Source organism: Quercus lobata, chromosome 6, assembly GCF_001633185.2.
Source record: "Quercus lobata isolate SW786 chromosome 6, ValleyOak3.0 Primary Assembly, whole genome shotgun sequence".
NCBI lineage: Eukaryota > Viridiplantae > Streptophyta > Magnoliopsida > Fagales > Fagaceae > Quercus > Quercus lobata.
The window spans coordinates 27,273,295-27,292,984 of NC_044909.1; the positions used below are offsets into that span (position 1 = coordinate 27,273,295).

A 19,690-nucleotide genomic window follows, 5' to 3' on the forward strand; every position below is an offset into this window, starting at 1 on the left:
TATGGAATAGAAATAATTGTTGTAATCTTACGTTCTTGGGTAAACGTTTGTACTCTCGTCCAATTGAAAGCCAAGCCATTATCATCAGTTACAGTTTGTGGTAGACCAAAGTAATATATGATCATTTCTTCTTAGGAACTAAATCACATCTTCATTAAGAGCTATGTAGTTTAAGTTTTTAACTTTTTTTTTTTAAAAAAAAAAAATCACATCTTCATTTATGTCATGATGATGATATGCTTTTCCCTCTAGTCACTTAGTGATATAGTTTATTGCTGCTATAACAAAGCTATTTCTTTTCCTTGAAGTAGCCCTTACTTTTCCTATTAAACTGATTGCCAATCCTCTGAATGGCCAAGATTTAATTATGGAACTTAGTTCTACTTCTACTACTGGAGTTATTGGAATTGGCCTGTGCCTTTAACAAGTCTCACATCCTTGTGCTTAATTAATGCAATATTTCGAGATATTTTGCCAATTATAACCATATCGATTGATCAACCATCTCATTTTAATTCCATATTGATGTGCCTTGCATATTTGTTCTTGAATCTTTGTCATCACTTGCATCGATTCCTTGAGGCTTATCGATTCCTTGAGGCTTATAGAAGAACTTCAGCTCTTTTTTGTACAATTATTTTTATTGTTCTGCTAGTAATACATAATTTCGTGCCTTTAAAGGTGTATCCATTGCCATGTCAAGCAAGAGAGTTATACAACATATATGCAAGAGAAAGACAGTGAGTCAGTGAGCTATGAGCATGAGCTTACTAAATGGGGAGCAAAGGAATAAAAAAGGCGATCTGGGATTTTGGCCTTAATGCCTCGCATGTAAGGATCACAGGATAAGTAAAGGTTCTTCACCAACACTTCTTTTGAACCCTCTGGCACCTTTAAGCTTAAGCTACTTGTGTTAAAGTACATGTCCGTTTCTTTGGGATTGCCATCTATGTAGTCTCTAGCTAGAATGGAAATAATTAACAACTAATTGAAAGACAAAATTAAACATTCATAATATCACAATCTAGAAACAGCTACATTGGATATAGAATACTTCGATTACAAGTTCATTCAGTGATAAACAAAATAAAGGTCAATGCCAATACAATCCAGTAGTAAGTTCAAATACACAATAAAGAGAACCCCAATTTACATCTACAATGCCATTTCAAAATCAAGTATCTGCATGCCTGACAAAAATTCAAATATTGTCGTTAAATACCAAAAGCCAAAACATACGTACTAATCTACGCAACTTGGCTAATTGATACAATCATGGCATTTTATATAAAAGCATCACTTACCTAGTTTGGATCATTACTGCTTGTCGAAGCCCCGCAGGAAAGTGGACATCTTCTACAGTTATGCCCATGTTGATGACACAGTCCACAGCTCTGCTTTTGTTGAATCTCCCTTAAATCAGAATCTGGCCTCCGGCTTCCTGGTTCTCGCCGGACCCCATCCATCTCATTCCGTATCCTAGACGCCACAAGTCGACCTTTGGCCCGCAACAAGTTTGGGTCAAGCACCCACTTTGGACCGTCCACATCCCTCCACAATGACTCTGACTTTGGCACCACAAATGCATGTGAGTAGGTGCGAATGGCGTTGTCCAAACTATAACATGGGTCAATATATGTAGTCGCATCTTGCCCCAAGTGCTAAAGAGCTTTAATTACATGTGAACAAGGGATCTTTCGATTTTGCCACTTTCCACAACGACATGTTCTGGCCATTAGGTTTACTTCATGACTATGGTGTCCCCCTCCAAAGCTATGGATGTTGTATGCAGTAATTACTTGATATATACCATTCAAATAATTAAACGCATTTATTTGGTAGCTAAGAGATTTTTGTAGGTTTTGTTCATAGATTTTTAAGGCATATTTACTCCATACCTTGCCCTGTGAGAGATCATGAGTAATTTCTTTATGTCGATCATGGAAATACGCCACAAGTTTGCAATGAGTGAATTCAACCATTGCAGCAATTGGTAGGCCACGGGCACCTTTGAGTACTCCATTGAAGCACTCCGAGACATTGGTTGTCATAGCCCCATAACGGTATCCACCATCATGTAGCTGGGTCCACATTTCTAGATCCTCTTTCATTAGATATGTGTATGGCATGATGGATAAGTCGGGTTCACTTTCCTGCCGCTCGGTTCTCCGTTTCTTCCTAAGGGCCTCGATCTCGACTTCCTTGATAGGTTGCATGTACAACTCAAACTTAGCTTCCTGAGTAGCATACCCCGCTTTCAAGGCCAATGACTTTAAAGTGGCATCTTAAAAATGCGTGTTGAAGTTGCTAGCAACAAGTCGAAGGCAATATCTATGAACTACTCATAGTCATCCATCATCATCTCTAGGCCAATTTGCAATTGCGTTTTAAATACCCTTATGTCGGTCAGAAATTATGCAAATGTCCTTATCTGCTATCACATCTGCCAATGAGATCCTAAGGCGTTCTAAAAACCACCCCCAACTAGGCCCTGACTCTTTGTTCACAACGGCAAAAGCGAGAGGCAAAACCTTGTTGTTGGCATCGGTGGCCATTGGAATCAACAACACCCCTCGATATTTACCATACAAATGAGTCCCATCAATACTGATCACTGGCTTACAATGTCTAAATCCTTCAATGCATGGAACGAAAGCCCAAAATACATAGCGCAATATTGTATCACCGAACTCGTCCCTGGGTATGGTGTGCCACCAGTACCGCGTGCCAGTTTCTTGATCCAAGTATGCCAACAATAACTTTCTCAACCTTTGGTAAGACTCTTCCCAATCCCCGAATATCTTTGCAATAGCTCATTGTTTCGCATCCCATATCTTATAGTAAGAAAGCTTATGCCCATAATACTTCCCTTTAATGAAATCTCTGAGGTGATAAATTGTTGCCGTGTGTTTTTCTTGCAACAATGAAACAAATTCTGCTACAAGAAAATTACAATCCATCATTCTACCATCAAGGGTCGTGGCAAGGGGTATACAACTGTGAGGACCCCTATAAGATGTGACCATCCATAGTCCATGTTCAGGCTTTGCGACTGCCCCAACGTACCACATGCATGACTCATTGACGCATTTTATAGAAAATCTACTTCTGGTCGACCTACTAGTCATAATATTTCTGTTATGCTTTGCGGCGTAAATTGTTAATGCACGTTTCACCGCCTCTTTATTCGCAAAAATCAACCCTTTCGCAAAATTCATGTCCGCATTCCAAGAAGAACCAAATGCTTGCTGAGCAACTTTAGGATCAACCATATTTTCCCAAGTATTTTCATAAAATGATGAGGCAGGAGGTTCATAAACGGGGGTCGCATTTGTAACATGCTGAACTCTAACAGTAGCGTCCGTATCATCTTCATCACATTCACTCATATCATTAACATGAGGAATGAGAGTAATTTCATGGTCATCAACACCCCTGTCAAAGTCGCCTCTCTCAATCCTCTCTTCGTACTCATCTCTATCGTCAAGATCTTCCCCAATACAGTCTTCGTCTTCAACTTCAACTACTGGAACTGTAGAGGATTCGTCTCGATGTGTACAAAATTGATCTTCATATCTATTTCCAGGTTCGCTCTTAATTGTTGTTGGTGTCTCTTGAAAAGAGGGTGTATAGCCTCCCAATGTGGTGCATCGATCATCTAGGACTGCAAACTGTAGAGATGTAGTTGTTTGTACAATTTCCTTTACGCCGACTTCCGCACGCGGCTGCAAACTGATGTACACTCAAAATCTGCTACATTTTCCCATTTTTGCATCTTACTAAACATGAATTTCACATGTTTGTCCTCTGTTATCGCCATATATCTGTAATTAATGCATTGATTGAGAACTTTATGTGGAGAATGGAAAGTAATATGTATGTCATGCAAAGCAAGGTTCACTTGCAACTCTTCCATAATTTTTACTTTCAAATCATTTAGGGTCTTTAGCTTACGGCATATCATCATATAGTAGCACTGGATACCCGGACCTTGAAACATCAATCCGTCATAAGGGTTGGCATTGCTAAGGGGTCCACCGTAGTATATATTTATATGGATCATTGTCAACCTATAGATCATCAAGTGCAATGGTGTTAGTGACAAATTTATACCGCTCAATCAACATCAATCACAAAACTTTGCGTATGAAATTCCAACAATACTAATCTTAACCAAATTTGCATATACTCACCTCAGGTCACATACAAAAATAGTCATTACCAATTTCATATTCTTTTAAAATTCCAAATCATTCTAGGGGAATGACTTTCAAAACCCATTCAAATAAGTTCTAATGAACAAAAATATTATATACCAACCAGTTATCCATTGAAATCTCTGTTACAAATCTTATGTAAATATATCTTGAAATAATTTATGGTAAAAAGACTACAAATACTATCTTAGGTATCAAACTCATAATCCATTTCATATCCATGATAAAGACCTAAAAGTACTAAATATTTCTAACAATTGATCACAATATTTAGCACTAAATGTTCCCATCACAATATCCACAAGGGCCTCACAATATCCATTATAGATATTTTTTCTTAAGTAGATTCATGATCTTATATAAATGTGTCCAAATACTTAGACATTAGTTTGGCAGTAAGTAATCAAGTTCATCATTCAATTGAGCACTAATGTCAAAACTCAAATAGCTTCACTTGTCATGATTAAATGCAAGCTATCAAAATAAAAGGATTGAACAAAACCAATTTCAAGATATGACTAGTTTTTTGGACATAACATGAGGCATACTATGAACGTGATTACACTTTTTATAATTAATCATAATATTAATTTCAAAAAAAAAAAAAAAAACTAGCAAATAATCACAATATACTAACAAATAAAATAATCACAATATCTAACAAATAAATTAATCACTAACAAATAAGTTAATCACAATATACTAACAAATAAACTAATCACAATATACTAACAAATAAATTAATCACAATATACTAACAAATAAACTAATCACTAACAAATAAATTAATCACTACAACAAATATACTAACAAATAAACTAATCACCCTCTCAAAAAAAAAAAAAAAAAAAAAAAAAAACTAATCATAATATACTAACAAATAAATTAATCACTATGTACTAACAAATAAATTAATCACTACAACAAATAAATTAATCACAATATTTACACTAACAGAAAAATAAAAATAAAAATAACTTTTCCTAATATGTTCTAAATTTTTCTTTAAAAAAAAAACTAGCAAATAATCTCAATATTGTATACCTAAGATGTTGCGTGAGATGAGTGTAGTGAGTGAAGAGTTTACTGAGAGTTTGAGAGTGTATGGAGTTTGAGGGTGTATAGTGAGACGGACAAAGAGGGAAAACAAGTCCCAGTTGGGACCCACGGCAACACATGGAGGGCCGGAGACCATTCATAGAAATCGAGTCCAGTAGACTTAATTTCCAGCTCAATACCCACGTGACCGTCAAATGAGATGAGACATAGAAATCGAGTTCAATGAACTCGGTTTCTATACATAGAAACCGAGTTTAATGAACTCGGTTTCTATGTATAGAAACTGAGTTCAATAAACTTAGTTTTCTATTTTGTCCACGTCAGCTTTTTGGATAAATCGAGTCCACTGAACTCGAATTGTTAGAAATGAAATAAGTTTGAAGCGTTGTCTAACTTATAATATAGAATGGGTTTTATGGTTATTTTTTTTAAAAAAAAAACCCTCTGCAAACGAATAGAAACGTTGCCAAAGGCCCAAAGCAAAGAGCAAAAAAAGAAGTAAACGAGGTTGAGATATGGGAGACAATGATAGCTGGTAACCATGGCCCTTGATATTCAGTGCAAAATAGCGTTCAGATGGAGACCCAATTCTGATTCAGGTAACAACAGTCCCCTCATCTTCCCTAAAACCACACTGACAAAACAATCCTCCAAATTCACATTCGTCACCAATCAAACTTGTTTATCATCTCTCCACCACTCATCACCACCACCACCTTCAAATGGCACAAGGCCCACTTCCCTTCTTGTTGAAAAGTACAATTACAATGAGCACCAGAGGCTTAGAGATTTACTTGAAAAGCTCAGCAACACCAACTCATGCCCTCTACAAATACTCACAGATTATGGGGATTGGACTAAAGACCAGTTCTGGGCTGTCGTCAAATTTCTTATACATGCCTCTAGATCTCTTGAAGTTCTTCAGGTTCGCTCTCTCTCTCTCTCTCTCACACACACACACACACTGACTCAGAAATTTTCGCTACTGGAGGTTTTGAGGGTTATTGATTTTATGTATCTCATCTTTGGTAGTTGAGAAAGCAGACATGAAAAAAAAAAAAAAAAACCTGGGTTCTATGATTTTCGTTGTGTTTGTTTATTATTAAGTGAAAAATTACTCAATCCATGATTTTATTAGGCTCAACCAAGTGAGAATTTGTTTCCTAAGGTCTTAATAAAGGATTTCAATTTTAAAATGTTATATCTTTCTTTCTTTTCGTTCATTTTCTCAGCAGCCATGCAAGAATTGGGGTATTCTTCATTTTGGGATTCGTAGTTTATATCTCTGATTGAAATTTGAAATATATGAATAGGTGTTTGATATGTGGAAGAACATTGAGAAATTGCGGATTAATGAATTCTACTATGATAAGATAATTGGGCTGTTAGGTGAAGAGGGCATGCTCGAAGAAGCACTGTCAGCATTTCAAGAGATGAAAAGACATGGTCTAAAACCTTCTTTGGGATCTTACAATGTGATAATTCATGGTTTTGCAAAAAAAGGAAACTTTGATGATGCTTTATTTTATCTTAATGGGATGAAAGATGATAATTTGGCACCGGAAACTGATACCTATGATGGGTTGATTCAAGCTTATGGGAGATATAAAATGTATGATGAAATAGCTATTTGTGTGAAGAAGATGGAATTGGATGGTTGTTCGCCTGACCACATTACGTATAATTTGCTTATCCGAGAGTTTTCGCAAGCTGGGTTGCTCAAAAGAATGGAAAGAGTGTGTCAAACAATGCTTTCAAAGAAGATGTATTTACAGTCAACTACCTTAGTTGCAATGCTTGAGGCTTATGCAAGATTTGGGATTTTGGATAAGATGGAAAAGGTTTATAGAAGAGTTTTGAACTCAAAAAACCCTTTAAAAGATGATTTGATAAGGAAATTGGCTGAAATTTATATTGATAACTATATGTTTTCAAGATTAGATGACTTGGGACTTAATGTTTCATCAAGGTTTGGTGCAACTGATCTTGTTTGGTGTCTGCGTCTCCTTTCTCATGCTTGTCTTTTAAGCCGAAAAGGTATGTATTCCATTATTCAGGAGATGCAAGAAGCGAAAGTTTCTTGGAATGTAACTGTTGCAAATATTATCATGCTAGCTTATTTGAAAATGAAAGACTTCACGCGTTTGAGAGCATTGATCTCCCAATTGCCACCCCATCATGTGAAGCCTGATATGGTCACAGTTGGAATTCTATTTGATGCAATTACTTTTGGTTTTGATGGAACTGAGATTATTGAAACATGGAGAAGGATGGGCCATCTTTATGGGGTTGTGGAAATGAATACTGATCCTCTGGTTCTAACTGCATTTGGAAAGGGGAGTTTCCTTAGAAAATGTGAAGAGGTCTACTGCTCCCTTGAAACTCGAGCTAGAGAAAAGAAAACATGGACTTATGATAACCTCATTGATTTAGTCTCAGAATACAATGGAAGGAAGCCTCAGTAGAATGAAACCAAGGTATGCTAGCTGATCCCTTTATCAGAATTAGTGCAGTTGTTCGGGTATCAGACCTGAAAGAGGCATGCTTTTTGTATGATAAGTTGATAAATATTCTCCTTGATGGACTAGAATACTTTATTGCAACTTATGTTATTTGGAGCATGAGAAAACTTCATAATGGATTAATTCTTTCCTTCATTTGTCAATGTCTTTGTGCTTGAGTTTGCTTTTGGCACTGTAATTGTAACTGGCTAGTAATGTTACAGATGAGAGAAATTGTGCTACCTATGTCACTAATGTTGTCCCATAGGTAAGAATTTTCCGAAGAAGCAGAAAAAAATATTTTTGCTTATGTTATAAAATTGATCGGTGGCATTTTGATGCGGGAGTACAACCAAAATGATTACAGAATTTTATTTCATATTTTCATCCAACTTTCATTGGATTATTTTAAATATTAATTTTTATTTATTCAGTTTGAGGCTTGAGTTCATATAAGTTTGGATTAGTAGTTTGAATTGAGCTAGGAATAGTTGTTATCTTTATCTCTTTTTTTCTTGGAAGCTATATAAAATCTCCAGATGGTTTATTTGTAGTCATACTATTATTATTAATCAAAGATTTCTTCATGAAAATGCTTTTACATTGGTGGTGATTCCAAACAACCTTTAGGTGGTGTAGCCTAGGCTGTCCTGCATCACATGGTCGGTGATATTACTTTTATATTTGTATCTATTGGTGATATGCATCTCTGCGAGTAAGATTGATTTTTTACCCTAAAAAATCTGGCTTTGATGAGAAAAGGAGATTGGACTCAGGGAAAGATGATTGGAAACATCACAAGTAAAATGTTTTTTTTTTTTAATAGTTCTTAAGCTGTTTCTTTCAAATTTGATCTTTGGAATCCTTTTCTTTTACCTTCAGGATGCAATATTATCAGAAGTTCTTTCTGCTTCTCTATGTGATATCCCTCCCTTTTGTTTCTAAAAGTTATGCCAGTGATTCAAGGAAGAACCACCCCTGGAAAAATTCACTGCTCACTTCTGAAAGAAGCTTTTTAATTGTATTTATGCTTTACTACTTTCAGTCTCAATGAGGATGATTGGAGGAGGATAGCAGGCCAGAAGGGAGTAGTGAGGAGAACAATGAATAGAAAAAATTAAATAACATTGGGAATCAGCACCTATGATCGTAGTTAAGGTTAGGTTAGCTGTAGTCAAAGGTGAGCCGGGCGCTCGCCTAGGCGCCTGGGCGAGGCAAGGTGCCTTTAGTGAGGCACTCGCCTTAGCGCCTAGGCTAGCAAGGCGACCACCTTAAGCCATGAAAAAGGTGCTAAAGCAAGAGCCTCAGTTCTATTTATTTATTTATTATTTTTTATAAATTTTAAATTTTTTATATAAGGTTGTTGTAAAACCTATTATTAGATTATTACTTTAAAAAGGCATGTTATGAACCCTATTGTTAGTTAGATTAATTTACAGAAGTTTGATGTAAAACTTTTTGTTAGATTAATTAATTTATATAGACGCTTGTTATAAAACCTATTGTTAGAATAACTAATACAACCTAAACCATGATAACCCTATTTTGAAATAATTTGATAGACCTAATTTCTTCATGCAACACATTGAAAAACACTTCATTAAAATATTTCACTACACTAGGTACATATGATTTAAGTTCTATATGTATAATAAATATATTAAGACTTTAGCGCCTTGCTTTACTTGGGCTAGCGCCTTTTCGTCGCCTCACACCTTGGGCGATAAAAGGCCTTGGCACGTTAAGGTTTCCTTTCACCTTTGACTACCTTGGGTTACTTAGAATCAATATCAAGTCATTGAAAAAATTCCAACTGAAAATTTATTCATTGTAAACTTGTCTCCATTAGAGGACAATAGAGTATTTATATAATACTAGGATTTTACCCTACCTAATAATCCTAATTGTCTTGGGTCAAAAACCTAATTTTTGAATTATAAAAATAAGTTCTAAGAAAAAAAAAAAAAAAACATTTCTAAGAGCCTTGTAGATTGGCAATTCTTGGTGTTTCCAAAGGAAAACGACTAATGTTCAAATTCTCCTCCCCAATTATTGAATTATCAAGAAATTAAATAAAATATTAATAACTTAATTAACTAATAAGACCAAAAATAAAATCTAATAAAACAAGAGTAAAATGGAATTAACTTCTAAAAATAAATAAATAAAATTAAAATTGTTTCTATCTACTACATCATAGTGCCCTATGCTTTGTGGAATGTGTTACCGTGGAAGCAGCCTAGTTCAAGCTTTGTGGTAGACCATCTTTGCTGCTGTGATTGTAGCATAGTGTGTAATGCAATGATGGTGGTTTGCTGTCAGGGATGGTGCTTGGAAGGTTGTTTGGGTCGAATAGGGGGTCAAACTGAAGTTATTTTTTATTTCCCATCTGGTAACTTTTGTCAAAATTTATTGCAGAATATTAGTATATAAATTCACTCTAATACTGACCATTAGCTCATGAGATGCTCCTGTATTCTTGATGATTACACGGAATGATTAAATAGAAGCATTCTAACTGTGCTTGTCTTTCTTTGTTTAATTTAATAGAGTCTCTATTTTATGATAGAGTCTCTCTTTCTTTGGAGGTTGATTCATGATAGGGAGTCTCTATTTTATAGAGTTTTTAAGGCGAAGTACTTCCCAAATTGTTCTATATTTGAAGCAAAATCGACTTCCGGATCTTTTGCTTGGAAAAGCATTCTTTGGTCAAGAAATCTGATTAGCAGAGGAGCAAGGTCGAGGGTGGGTGATGGTGAGACCATTCGAGTTTTTCAGGATGCTTGGCTGGTGAACACAACATATGGAAAAATTTCTACCCATAAATCTGTCCTCCCTGACGCCACAGTAAGTTCTTTGATTAATCAAGCTTCGGGATGGTGGAATATCCACCTAATTGATCGTTGCTTTTACCCCCCCGAGGCTGCTCTCATCAAAGCTCTGCCCCTTTGCTCTACCCCACAAAAGGATCTTTTGATTTGGCCCTTGGAAAAATCCGGTAATTATTCAGTTAAGTCGGGTTACTGTCTTCTTCGTGAATGGCAAGACCTGGACGGTTTTCGGGGTCAAGTAACGGATGAGCAGAAAAGGTTTTGGAAAAGCATTTGGAGGATAAAAGTGCCAGGTAAGATAAAGCACTTTATTTGGAAGGCTTGCTCAAACTCTTTGCCAACCAAAGAAAACTTGCTGCGGAGGAAGGTTCTCCAGGATTCAGTGTGCCATCTCTGTGCCAGGGAGCCAGAGGATGTTTTCCATGCATTGTGGGGCTGTGAGAAAATACGTCCAATCTGGGATTCAGACTTTGGTTGGGTGGATAGGTCTCGTATAACCTCAAATTCCTTTTCTGATGTCCTAAAGCTGATTCAAGAACGACCTCTAGTAGCTTTGTTTGCAACTACGGCATGGTCCATTTGGTATCATCGTAACAAAACTTGGTTACAACAATCCTCACTACCGCTGGAAAAAATTCTCGGGTTTCGCTAAGGATTATGTTCGGGGTTTTGCAAATCAGAACAGAAACTTCCCCTGCATTCGACAGAAGATTACTAAGAGATGGTGCCCTCCTGACTCGGATCTAGTGAAGGTAAATTTCGATTGGGCTATGTTTAATGAGCGAGATGAGGCTGGAATTGGCGTAATTATTCGTAATCCCAGGGGCGAAGTGATGGCGGCACTGTCTGAGAAGATTCAAAAACCTCCTTCTGCTGAAATTCTGGAATTACTAGCTGCCAAGAGGGCTGTGCGATTCTCCCTTGAAACGGGCTTCAACAAATCTGTCATTGAGGGAGATTCGGAGTCAGTGATACGATCTCTAAGGCAGGGTGGTTATGAAAATTCACTAGGTGGTCATCTCATCAAGGATATTCTTTTCACTGTAAACTCTTTTCAGAGTATTTCTTTCTCTCATGTTGTACGGCAAAGCAATGCAGTTGCACATGCTTTAGCCCAGAGAGCTAGACATTCATTTCCTTTACTTGTCTGGATGGAGGCTGTTCCACCGGACGTTAGCACTTTTGTTTTGTCTGATTTTCCTCGCTGATGAATATATTCCAGCACGTATTTCATTCTCAAAAAAAAAAAAAAAAAAAAAAAAAAAAATTTAATCCCTTAGGGTAAGTATGATGGTTCTGCAAACTTCAGTGATGCGCCTTTCATGTAGATGGCCCAGCATATGTCGGGTCTCATTAGGGTTATGCATATGTTGAATATTGTGGTGTTGGAAGTGTTGGGGTGGCACTGGCAGTGGTTAATATTTTGCAGGTCATCCATGGTTTGTATGTAGTGATAAGCTAATTGTGGTATTGTTGTAAGGTGGTGGAGAGAAGCTGGGTTGTAAGGATTTCTGAATGAGTGAATGTTCCCTATAATTATAATATAGTGCTAATTCCGCAGCTCGAACTCTTTTGCCCTAGACTCCCAAGCACTTTGTGCATGGAGAGATGCCAATTCAACTACAAGGCCCTCGACACCTGACACCTTATTCAATACAACAAAAAGAATCAGTGTGTGAGTCTGGAACCTGAAATTTTCTTGTGCAAACCAACTTTGAAGCCGAAATTGGAAGGTCAAATCAATTCCAATTTAGATGAAATTTCAGTACATTGTTCCAGACGAAGAGAGCTTTGTGTTGACTGGTGTTGGTGCTTGAAGTTCCTCTCCATTTGCTCAGATGTTGAGACCCACTTGGTGAGATCTTTTCTCATTGCTGAATTTTCTGTTTATATTGAATTATTGTGTTTAGCTAGTTTATTGGAGCCCATTGAATTTGCACAAAGAGAGAAATGTAAAATATTCCATTGCGTGTTGCTATTATTATTTGGTTAATTTTTTCCAACATGTAGTTTTATTATTTGGTAATTCAGCTTAGATTCACTTTTAACTCTATGGGGCCTCAAGCAATTTGAAACTACACATAGCTTCCTCACGTCATCCCAAACTCTTCTAGTGAAAAAACATTCAAAGAAGAGATGGTCTCTACTTTCAAGCCAGTTCCTACAAAACAACACAAACTATTTTAGAGCTCTTTTGCTCAAGTAAAAATAACATATCTACAGGATCAGATGGAAGATATAAGGCAGTAAGATTCAGATCCTTTAAATTTCCTAGGGTACTCTACCAAATAGATTTCCTTAAATTTTAACCATTCTTTAATGATTTAATGGTCTAAATTTTGCCATTATAGTATTCCACTAATAATAATCTTAATTGTTTTGTTTGCAACATTATTTTATTATTTTAAAAATATTGTTAGTGAAATGTTGACATGACAGAATCTAGACCCTTAAATCATAAAAAAGTGATTATGATTTAAGAAAATCCATTGGTGGAGTACCTTAGGAAGTCTAGAAGATCTAAATCCAAGTCAGCATATCTAATGGGTTGCCTAGAATCATTTCCTAGAAGAACATCCACAGGTGAACTAAGCATAAGAAATTCTCTGCATTTCTCTTTTGTTTTCTTTTTCTTTTTCTTTTTCTTTTTCTTTTTTTTTCTTTTCTTTTTCCCTGTGGGATACAAGTCTATAATCCAAATGAGAAACTGAACCATGATGATGAAACCAGGATGTCTTCAAGTTCCATCGCTTGGATATCAGAATCCTGAAGCAGTAATGAATGAGAAGTTTCCAGAACCCCAAGGATGATCTCCTTCTCCATTTCATTGATGGCTGTTACAACCCAAGGTAATAAATGTGTTGTGCATATGTCCACCAAAAAATTCCGTATTTCCATGTTTCAGGACTCGGCAAAGTTTTCTTCATGACCTCTTTAAGTAGGTACAAGGAATGCAAAAGTTGTCCAGGATGTTTTTCAGAGATATCTAGACAGGCTAAAACAGCATGTTTGGATGCTTATTGCGCTGGTTTTTCAGAGATGTCTAATATCTAGACAGACATATCCCACCATCTTTAGGGAATTTTACAATGTTAGAATCATTAGACCTTTCTCAAAATAGACTCTAGGGGTAGATTCTACCGCAACTAGCAAAACTTACTTTCTTTGAATGGTTCAATGTTTCTCGTAACAATTTCATTGGTTTTATACCACAAGGGAAATATTTATCAAAAAAATAAATTCCACAAGGGAAACAATTTGACACATTCAAAAACAGTTCATTAAAGGGAAATATAAGTTTGTGTGGAAATCCATTATCAAAGAAACGTTGGAATTTTTTTTTATTCTTCACCACATTCGCCTTCAATTTCTGAACGAAGTGTTGAATTTGGTTGGAAAATAGTTTTGGATGTGGATTTGGACTGATGATTGGCAATATTGCGGCAAAAAAAAAAAAAAACCTGATTGACTGATGAAGACCTTTGGAATGCGGCAATGGGTGCGAAGGAACATGAGAGAACTCGCAGCTTGCAAAGATATATAAATATGCACCATACCTTTAAAGTTTTATTGAGCCCTTTATTTATTTTTTCTTGTTGGGTGGTATGTTTTGGTGTTTGATTTTTTGTTTCTTCCTCTTTTTTCTTTGTTTCTCCTTATGCTTCGTGTACAATCCTTTTTTGCCTATTTTCCCTTTAATTTTAAGATCAATAAATAAGTAGTGCTCAGGTTTTCTTGAGGAGGAAGAATTTTAAGAATAAGTAGAACAAGTGGTGAATTTTTTTATTTGCTCAGATAGATTCTTTAAGAACAAACTGAATCAGAAAGAATCTTAGGTTTACACACATTTATTCTCAAGAAATTGGTTATGCTGAGTCAGCTGACACTCATAACAGCTCATTAACAAGTAACTACAGTTAAAACTACTTGATTAAAACCCAACAACCATGTAGAAGTAGTAGAACTTAACAGTGAATGAATGAGTCAAAATATTTATTAATACCTCTTTTTTTTTTTCTTTTTTTCATCTTTTCTTTTAAAAATGATATAGTGGGATTTAACGCAATGCATGCAAGCCACACTTTTATATTAATTCATTAAAAAAAGTACTACTGTTTTGCAACTGCATAATATGGATAACACATCACATATTATGACAATGTCAATGAAGACCAATATTATAATTATAATTTGTAAAAATTAGGATTAAATTTTTTAGGGTAAATTCCACTCACACTTCTTGAGGTTTGGGCTAATGCTAATCAGATCCATAAGATTTTAAAATTGATCACTAGTCCACAATTTGATCCTAACTTTATAAGCCTCCGTTACTCATTTTTCTTTTTCAAACTTTTTACCTCTCTCTGTCACTCTCTCTCTCTTTCTCTCTCTGTGTAACTCTCTAGTTCCTTTCTTTCTCCCTCTCATCCCTCTGTTTCTCTCTCTATCTCCATCATCCAGGCCTCTCCTTTCTTTTTAGCCATCCCTTTCTCATGGATCTCAAACCAAAAAAATAAAACCCACCACAATCCACAATATTATCCCTAATCCCCTTCACATACTCCACCATTGGATCACACATTTGTTCAGCCAATTCATCCATCAAATCCTCCACACCACTCTCCCTCGAGCCTAACACCACGGCAACGTTCTTGAAGGCGAGTAAGAGGAGCTTGAGGGCAATTTTCTCCGCGATGGTTTGATTTGGGTGGTGTGAGCGTGGGTCTACGGTGGTTTGAGTTTTGATTTATAGTTTTGGTTTGTGGTGCTGGGCTTTGTAGCGATGGTAGTGAAGTGGTGGTTATGGTCTTAACTAATAGATCTGTGGGCTGAGTTGGATTTGCAGTGGGAGTGATTGTGGGATCCGATGGAGTGGTGGATTTATTATAGGTTTTTTGGATTTGGGTTTTGCTGCTATGGATTTGGCTGAGTTTTATGGCCAGTGGTGGTTTTCATTGGTGGTGATGGGTTCTGATTTGGGTAGATTTTGTAGTGGAGGGGTGGTTGTGGGTTGAGATATGGTGGTGGCTTTGTTGGGTTTTTTGGATTTGGGTTTTGTTGCTGAGGTGGTGGTTGTGGCAAATCTTAGGTTAGAGAAATAGATGGATGAGTGAATTGAAGAGAAGAGATCTAATGGCCTGTTTGGATGTTTAAAAAAGGAGGGAGAGTATGGTAGAGGGAGTGAGAGTAATTCAATTACTTTGTTTAGAAGTTTTTTAAGAAATGAGGGGGAGAGATTTGGAGGGGTTTCAACTACCTCTAACTCCTCATTTTTAATTCCCCCAAATTGAAGAGATTTGGAGGGAGAGTAGAGTAGATAAATTATTAACCAAATGAATTGTCCAATTTACCCTTTCTAAATTAACAAAATTACAAACTGATTATATAAATAATTTTTGTTTGTTTCCTGAGAAAATTTATGGTGAATGAAAAAAATTCCGTGGCAATTTGATTGAGTCTTCGCTACATTACCAGTTTCTTACAGCACTGGATAATTTCTCAGTGAGCCTTTTTATATATTACAATTTGAGCTCGAAAAGCGAGCGAATCAAAAAACAAGTTTTGATAACTCGCAGAAATTCCTCCTCTGAAGACTCCTGCTGCAATCGCCGCCGATGTGGTTTCGCAGGTGGAATCGTCCTCGTCGAAACTAGACAACTTCGACGAACTCCTTCATCTGCTGTCAAATCAATTTCCGATGGCTGCCGTTGATTCCGATGAGTATCGCGCAGTTCTCAAAAGCAAGCTCGCCCTCGCTTGCGCTAGCGTGGCTCAAAGAGTCTCTTTTTCTCTCTATTCATGCATATATATGTATGATTGATTGATTATCAGTTTTGATTTTGTTTCGTCAAGGTGAATCGGTGGTCTTGGGGATGTGTAGGTTTGGGTTTTGGGGTGGAAGGTGGCTCCTGCCATGGGTGTTTGGGGAGTGAGAAACTGTGGAAATTGTTTGTTTCTCGGGAAAGTTGAGGAAATTGGAGGAGGTTTTTGATTTTTTATAATAATTTTTTTTGAGGTAATAAAAATTATTTTATAATAGTTCATAGTAGTTTTATAATTTTATTAGTGGTATTTTTTTTTTTTTTTTGAGAAGGATTATTAGTGGTATTTAATGGGATGAGAATGTTGATTAAATAATTATTTAATCTAACAAATTAATTATAGACCAATGTTGCAAGTCTATTTTCAAATAGGGGTAAATTTGTCTATTTAAATTATTTCCTCTCCTCTCCCTCCTAATTTTTAAAACATCTAAACAAGAGGAAAGACTAATCACTCACTTCTCCCTTACTAATTTTAAAAACATCCAAATAAGGTGAAGGATAATCATTCAGCTCTGCTCTCCTCCCCACTACTCTCCTCCCCTCTACTCTCCTCCCTCTCTAAACTTCTAAACAAGCCATAAGGTTAGAAAGAGGGAGAGGGACGAAGGAGGAGAAATTTACCGAGAAGAGAGAAACGCTAACGAAGGGCTAACAATGTTTAGGGACAAAGTTGTCTTTAGGGATTAAAGTGGTTAATTTTGAAATCTCATATACCTAGTTAGCATTAGCCCAAAACTCAAGGGGTGTGAGTGTAATTTACCCAATTTTTTATGAAAATAATAACACTTACTATAACATATTTCAGATTCAGATAGTATCTACCCACTTGAAATGGAAAAATTCTACCCTCCGCCCAAACACGTTATTTAACAGCTGCCTAATATTTGCATAACATTTAGCCCAAAACGCTTTTCTAGGACCTGCCAACTCGTCCTACCAAATATGGAAAATTCTTATCATTCTTAGCCCCATCTTCATGTCAAGTTTAACCCTACGGTAACTTTTGAAATTACACGATTTTTTACACTGTAATTTTAAAAGAGATTTTACAGTTTTTTTATTAAAAAAAAAAAAAAAAAACTACAATCAAATATTTATTGCTTTCTTTTCTAAAAAAAAAAAATGCTTTCCACCTTTATTTATATCTAATTAATAGAATGTTTTTCTTTCTCTCTCTTATTCCTTACATTTTTTTTTTTTTAACCTACATACATGATTCTTCATCAACCCAATCTGTTAAAGAAAAAAAATCAGGTAGCCCATTGGGATTGATTAGGCCACATGAGCATTGGCCAATAAAATAAGTTTCAACCCATCTAGACCCACATCCCAACAATTTGTATTTTTAATTTAGTAGTCTCATTTACAATTGTCAGTATCGTATGATAAGTGAAACATATCGAATCATGTACAAAAAAACTCTACTATATCGTAACTGCTCATGAGTCGTACAGTACATATGTATCGTATGAATCACATCATATCGTAAAATCGTATGTATCATACGACACATACACATGTGAGTTTAAAAATGATTTTTTTTGTTAATTTATTTAATTTGTGCTTTTATTTGAGTCTAACAAGCTATTAGACTTGTTTTTATCACAAAATTATAGTACTATTTGATTGAACCCAAACCCAATAAAATAACTCGTTCATGAGTTTCTTCCCCCTTCTTTCTTTCTCCTACAAAATTTGGACTACACACTCTTCGCTTCTGTAATTACAATTTTTTTTCTATACTATGAATAAGGCATTAAATGATAAAATAATTATTTCTATTTTTGATATTATAGTTATAAGTCTATAAGAAGCTAAAATGCGAGGAAGAAATATAAAGAAAAAATTATTAAAATAAAAGAACAAGAAGAGATGGTAATGTTGATGAATAAAATGTGAATGAAGAAATAATTTTACAAGATAATGAACATGGTGATAACATTGACTTAGATAGAGTAAATTAGGCAAGATGATGAATATGATGAAAAGAAAGTATTATTTTGGATCATATGTTATATATTATTAATTTTGAGTTTAATTAATTTGGATTTTTATGTTATAAAATAAACATGTGTTAATTTTTTTTTTTTTTTTTGATAATCAAACATGTGATAATTTGAGTTATTTAGCTATATTTGTTAACTATTATTACATAAGTGATGGTTTAATTAGTCCTAATTTAAATATATTACAAATTTATAATTAATATATATAATTAAATTTTATTGGGTATTTTTTGTGTATTTTACAATATACAATATGATAATGATATAGAAAAAAATTAAAAAGTGATTCATGATACAGTTCACATTTTGACAAGTATAGTCCCATCAACCTAGCTCAAAACAGTCGGGTCAACATAGTTCCCATTACAATTCTTTGTTGAAACTTTTTATTCTAATGTACAATGGTGATATTGGAGGCACCTACATTGATGGTCGTCAAGACCAAGGAAAATTCACCACTTTGCTATGTAGGATGTGCGATTCTATGATTTGGAGTGGTCACGTAGAAATGTCGTACATCAATAATCTAGCAGATAACCAGCATTGAACTTCTCATACACAATAATTCCTAAAATAATAGTTAGCCTTTCACAGGCGCATTTCTAGAATGGAAGTGGGAATGGAATGGGAGGCTATGTGATCTTTAACTTAGTTGGCCTACTGTTTAGCCATCAAAAATAAAGAAAACTAAGGAAAGACAAAATAAAAATAAAAATAAAAATCCTAATTTTATGGGCCATCAAAAGAGAAGCCAATATCAGATTGTTGGTTATGCCAGCTGCACTTAGGGAATTGTAAATTGGAACTTTATTTAAGATGCATGAGTATGATTATGAACATCATAAATTATACTTGCAACCTTGTTATTGGTGCAATGCTCTTAACCAACTAAATTACTACCTTCTCCCAAAAAAAAAAAAACTAAATTACCATTCCTTCGTTCCAATTTATTTGTTCTGTTTCAAAAATCTAACTTTTTAAGGAAATATCATTTATTGTCTTGTTTGCTGTATAAAGATGTATAAGTTTCCAAAACTACTCTTAAATTTATTTATCAAAAAAAAAATTGAAAATAAAGTAGAGGCATAATAGAAATATTAGTAAATTAATGGTTTTTAATTTTAGAAACAAAACAATATTTTGAGACATTCCAAAATGGAATAAAGAGCAAACAAATTAGGACTGAAAGAGTAGTTTGCTTCAATTAATATAATAAGGATGACAATATTTGACATGACTCGCAAACACGAC

The 19,690-nt window shown here is 35.2% G+C and overlaps 1 protein-coding gene across 5 annotated transcripts; it reads left to right on the forward strand.

Moving 5' to 3' along the window:
- The first annotated feature begins 5,726 nt into the window (after window positions 1-5,726).
- On the forward strand, window positions 5,727-11,875 carry LOC115994777 (pentatricopeptide repeat-containing protein At4g14190, chloroplastic). 5 transcript variants are annotated; one of them, XM_031119036.1, is made up of 3 exons: window positions 5,727-6,201; window positions 6,590-7,753; window positions 10,399-11,875. In XM_031119036.1, exons 1-2 carry the CDS (start codon window positions 5,818-5,820, stop codon window positions 7,739-7,741), a joined length of 1,536 nt encoding a protein of 511 aa, XP_030974896.1. In that variant the 5' UTR covers window positions 5,727-5,817; the 3' UTR covers window positions 7,742-7,753; window positions 10,399-11,875. The 5 variants fall into 5 exon arrangements, with proteins under 5 accessions (XP_030974896.1, XP_030974898.1, XP_030974895.1 ...); XM_031119038.1 differs by lacking the exon at window positions 10,399-11,875 and adding an exon at window positions 10,328-10,346; XM_031119035.1 differs by lacking the exon at window positions 10,399-11,875 and adding an exon at window positions 8,660-9,766.
- Window positions 11,876-19,690: the final 7,815 nt, after the last annotated feature.

Coding starts and splice junctions, on each gene's coding strand:
- LOC115994777 (XM_031119036.1), top strand. CDS start 5,818: ATGGCCCTTGATATTCAGTGCAAAATAGCGTTCAGATGGAGACCCAAT. Junction 6,202..6,589: donor GATCTCTTGAAGTTCTTCAG/GTTCGCTCTCTC, acceptor ATATATGAATAG/GTGTTTGATATGTGGAAGAA.